Source organism: Aplysia californica, unplaced genomic scaffold, assembly GCF_000002075.1.
Source record: "Aplysia californica isolate F4 #8 unplaced genomic scaffold, AplCal3.0 scaffold01239, whole genome shotgun sequence".
NCBI classification, from domain to species: domain Eukaryota; kingdom Metazoa; phylum Mollusca; class Gastropoda; order Aplysiida; family Aplysiidae; genus Aplysia; species Aplysia californica.
Window position 1 is genome coordinate 98,754 of NW_004798509.1, and position 2,665 is coordinate 101,418.

The 2,665-nt window shown below is 41.5% G+C and overlaps 1 protein-coding gene across 1 annotated transcript in view; it reads left to right on the top strand.

The window, feature by feature from the left end:
* Positions 1 to 2,665, top strand: part of LOC101848258 (inositol 1,4,5-trisphosphate receptor type 3) — a gene marked incomplete at both ends in the record, with an annotated part of 112,704 nt that overhangs the window by 76,641 nt on the left and 33,398 nt on the right. Inside the window, 1 exon segment of the mRNA XM_035973446.1 lies at positions 2,121 to 2,260. Coding sequence (XP_035829339.1) covers positions 2,121 to 2,260 — 140 coding nt within the window.

The window sequence follows — 2,665 nt, forward strand, 5'->3', positions numbered from 1 at the left end:
ATAAATGTATTTGGAACTGGATAGGTCTATGTTTTATGTTCTTTCACGATGGTAGGGGCTGTGCCCTCACTACTATAGCCTATAGACTGATGGACAATTTGTGTCCTGTCATGATGGTCATAATCCTCAATGCCTTTTCTCACCCTGGATCTACCCCCTGGGCAGTACTACTGACTGAAGTGTCTTTAGGCCATTCCCAAATGGGGGACATTACTATGTTCTTGTGCTCAGTAGAATTGTAAATGGGCTGATTCCTCAATGTCATGCTCATAACTGTGCCTGAACTGCAAAGGGGAACTGCTGCTTTTTGTTTCGTAATCCTTACTGTTGTCATTTTTCCTCTACTTCTTTTATATGTTTGTCATACACTTGTGACCCGCTATTTCCAGAGTGCCTTGATAGTCGAAGCAGACTTTGTGCTGTTGAAGCTAGAGAGGTGAGCTGCAGAGTAAGCTTGATCCCCTGTAAGGACGTCTCTGTTCACATCTACCCCTTGGCGCTCATATGATCTTATGCAGTTGCGAGCACCATAAAACCCCTACTAAAACTAAACTAAAACTACTACAGACCATAGACATTAATGTTTGTGCAGTACTAGTGGACATTTTCTGTCCTATCATGATGGTCTTCATCCTCAATGCCTTTTTTTTCACCCTGAATCAGGATATAGCGGTCCTATCAGAGACGGACTTTAAACTAGGAGGTCCCGCCCCATAAATAATCTAACAGTGTTGATAGGGGCGTTAAACCCATACCATTTTTTTTTCAGGATATAGGCCAGGAACATTTTCCACCTATCCCTATCCTGGGCTAGCCTCATGATGTTATTCCTTGTCTTCCCAATTTTCTGTACCTCAATTTCTGTGACTCTTCTGCAGGTTCCACTTACTCTTCCTCTTGCTTGATCTTTTACCCTACTCAGTTTGAGACTGTCATATATCAGTGGGTGGTTTGCGGGTGCTCTGGTGGGGTTTACTCCTTCTTTCCTATCACACAGCTATCATCTTTATCTCTCCTTATTTTTTATGTTTGTTACTCTCTTGTGACACCTCTAATCTTCTGCCCTTATATGACCTTCTTGTGTTGCAAGTGCCGTAAAACTCTTACTTAAAAAACACCTGTATACCACTTTTCAATACGGCGTGTGGCGGAGTCTGACACAAAGCAGTCTGCGTGTTTTGTGCCGTATCAGTCATATGTTACCTGTCCTTCAAGAAGAAAGGCACTGCTCCCTCTTAGCAGACCATAGCAATCTGTCCTGTGTTTTATATCCTACATTTCATGTCCTGTCCGACAACCAAAATGACATGTGAGGCAGCGTGGTGGAATCAGGCTCTCATCAATTTTTGGGCATGTAGAGTTATTGGTATCATCTTAAAGCTTGTTCACTTGTCTGTATTTCAAAGAAAAAAATATCCATTTATCTTGAATACAAGTCGATACATTTGCAAATGAGGGAGGTGGGGGAAACCTGTTTTCAGAGGTAAAATTAGTGAGAAAATGGCCGCCAAAGATTAGTTATTTCCTTAGCTTAAGAGTCCGTGGTTACTGAAAATTTACATTTTTTGGGGCCTTTAATTAACGTTTTTCAGAAAAAATCCACACAGAAATGAGTTCTTTAATAGGCATGAAAGATGTTGAGCCAAAAAAGAAAAATTTGATAAACATTCACAAACCTGGGGAAAAATGCAAGTTTCTTCACTTTGATTATTTTGACGAGAGCCTGATTCCACCACCTGATTCCACCACGCTGCCTCACATATGTTACTTGTCCTATCAAGAAGAAAGGCACTGCTCCCTCTTAGTAGACCATAGCAATCTGTCCTGTGTTTTATATCCTACATTTCATGTCCTGTCCGACAACCAAAATGATATTACGCTCAGTTTTAATTCCACTTTTTGGTATGGAGGTGGCTGATTGATGGAATTATGAAGAGTGCCACTGGCATGTCTTACTTTTTTCCTCTCCCTAAATTATTTCTGCCTTTTGTTCTTGCTTCTCCTTGAGGTAAACAGCTGTCACTATGTCAGTGAGCTTGCTTCTCTTTACAAAAGTTGGAACTAAAAACTGCAAAACGAGTGACTGTTTTGTTTTGGAATGTTTTTCTTGTGACCTCTAGGAGCTGGACGACGATGAACTGAAGGAACTGACGGAGAACGCGGTGGCAATGTCTGACGACCTTGACTTCAAGGACGACGGCTACATCGAGCTGGTTCTCAGAGTGCTGGGACTTATGTGTGACAACCAGAAGAAAGGACTACAGGTACTTTTTTTTTCATGTAGGCGTTTTTACACCCCCATCAACTCAATTTAGACAACCATCTAGGAGGTTGGCTTCTGACCCTGCCTGTTAGGGCCAACCCAAGCTGAAAAGTATACATACAGCATCCCAAGGGAAAGTCCATAGATAATAATATTCCCCTCTCAGGAATGGAACTTGGGTCTCGTGTTTGAGACAGTGAAGTGCCATTTTGCTACACCACTGTCACCAGTATTTCAGGAACTTCAATAACAATTTATGATGATGATAAAAATGATAATAAACAGTGTTTGTATAACAAATATCCACAGTCAATGGCAAGCTTTAGGTATATTTCTGTAGGGTGTTGGTAAATAACTGCGTTGTGCTAAACCCTGTAACATTCTCTGCTCCAGTCCCCCCTC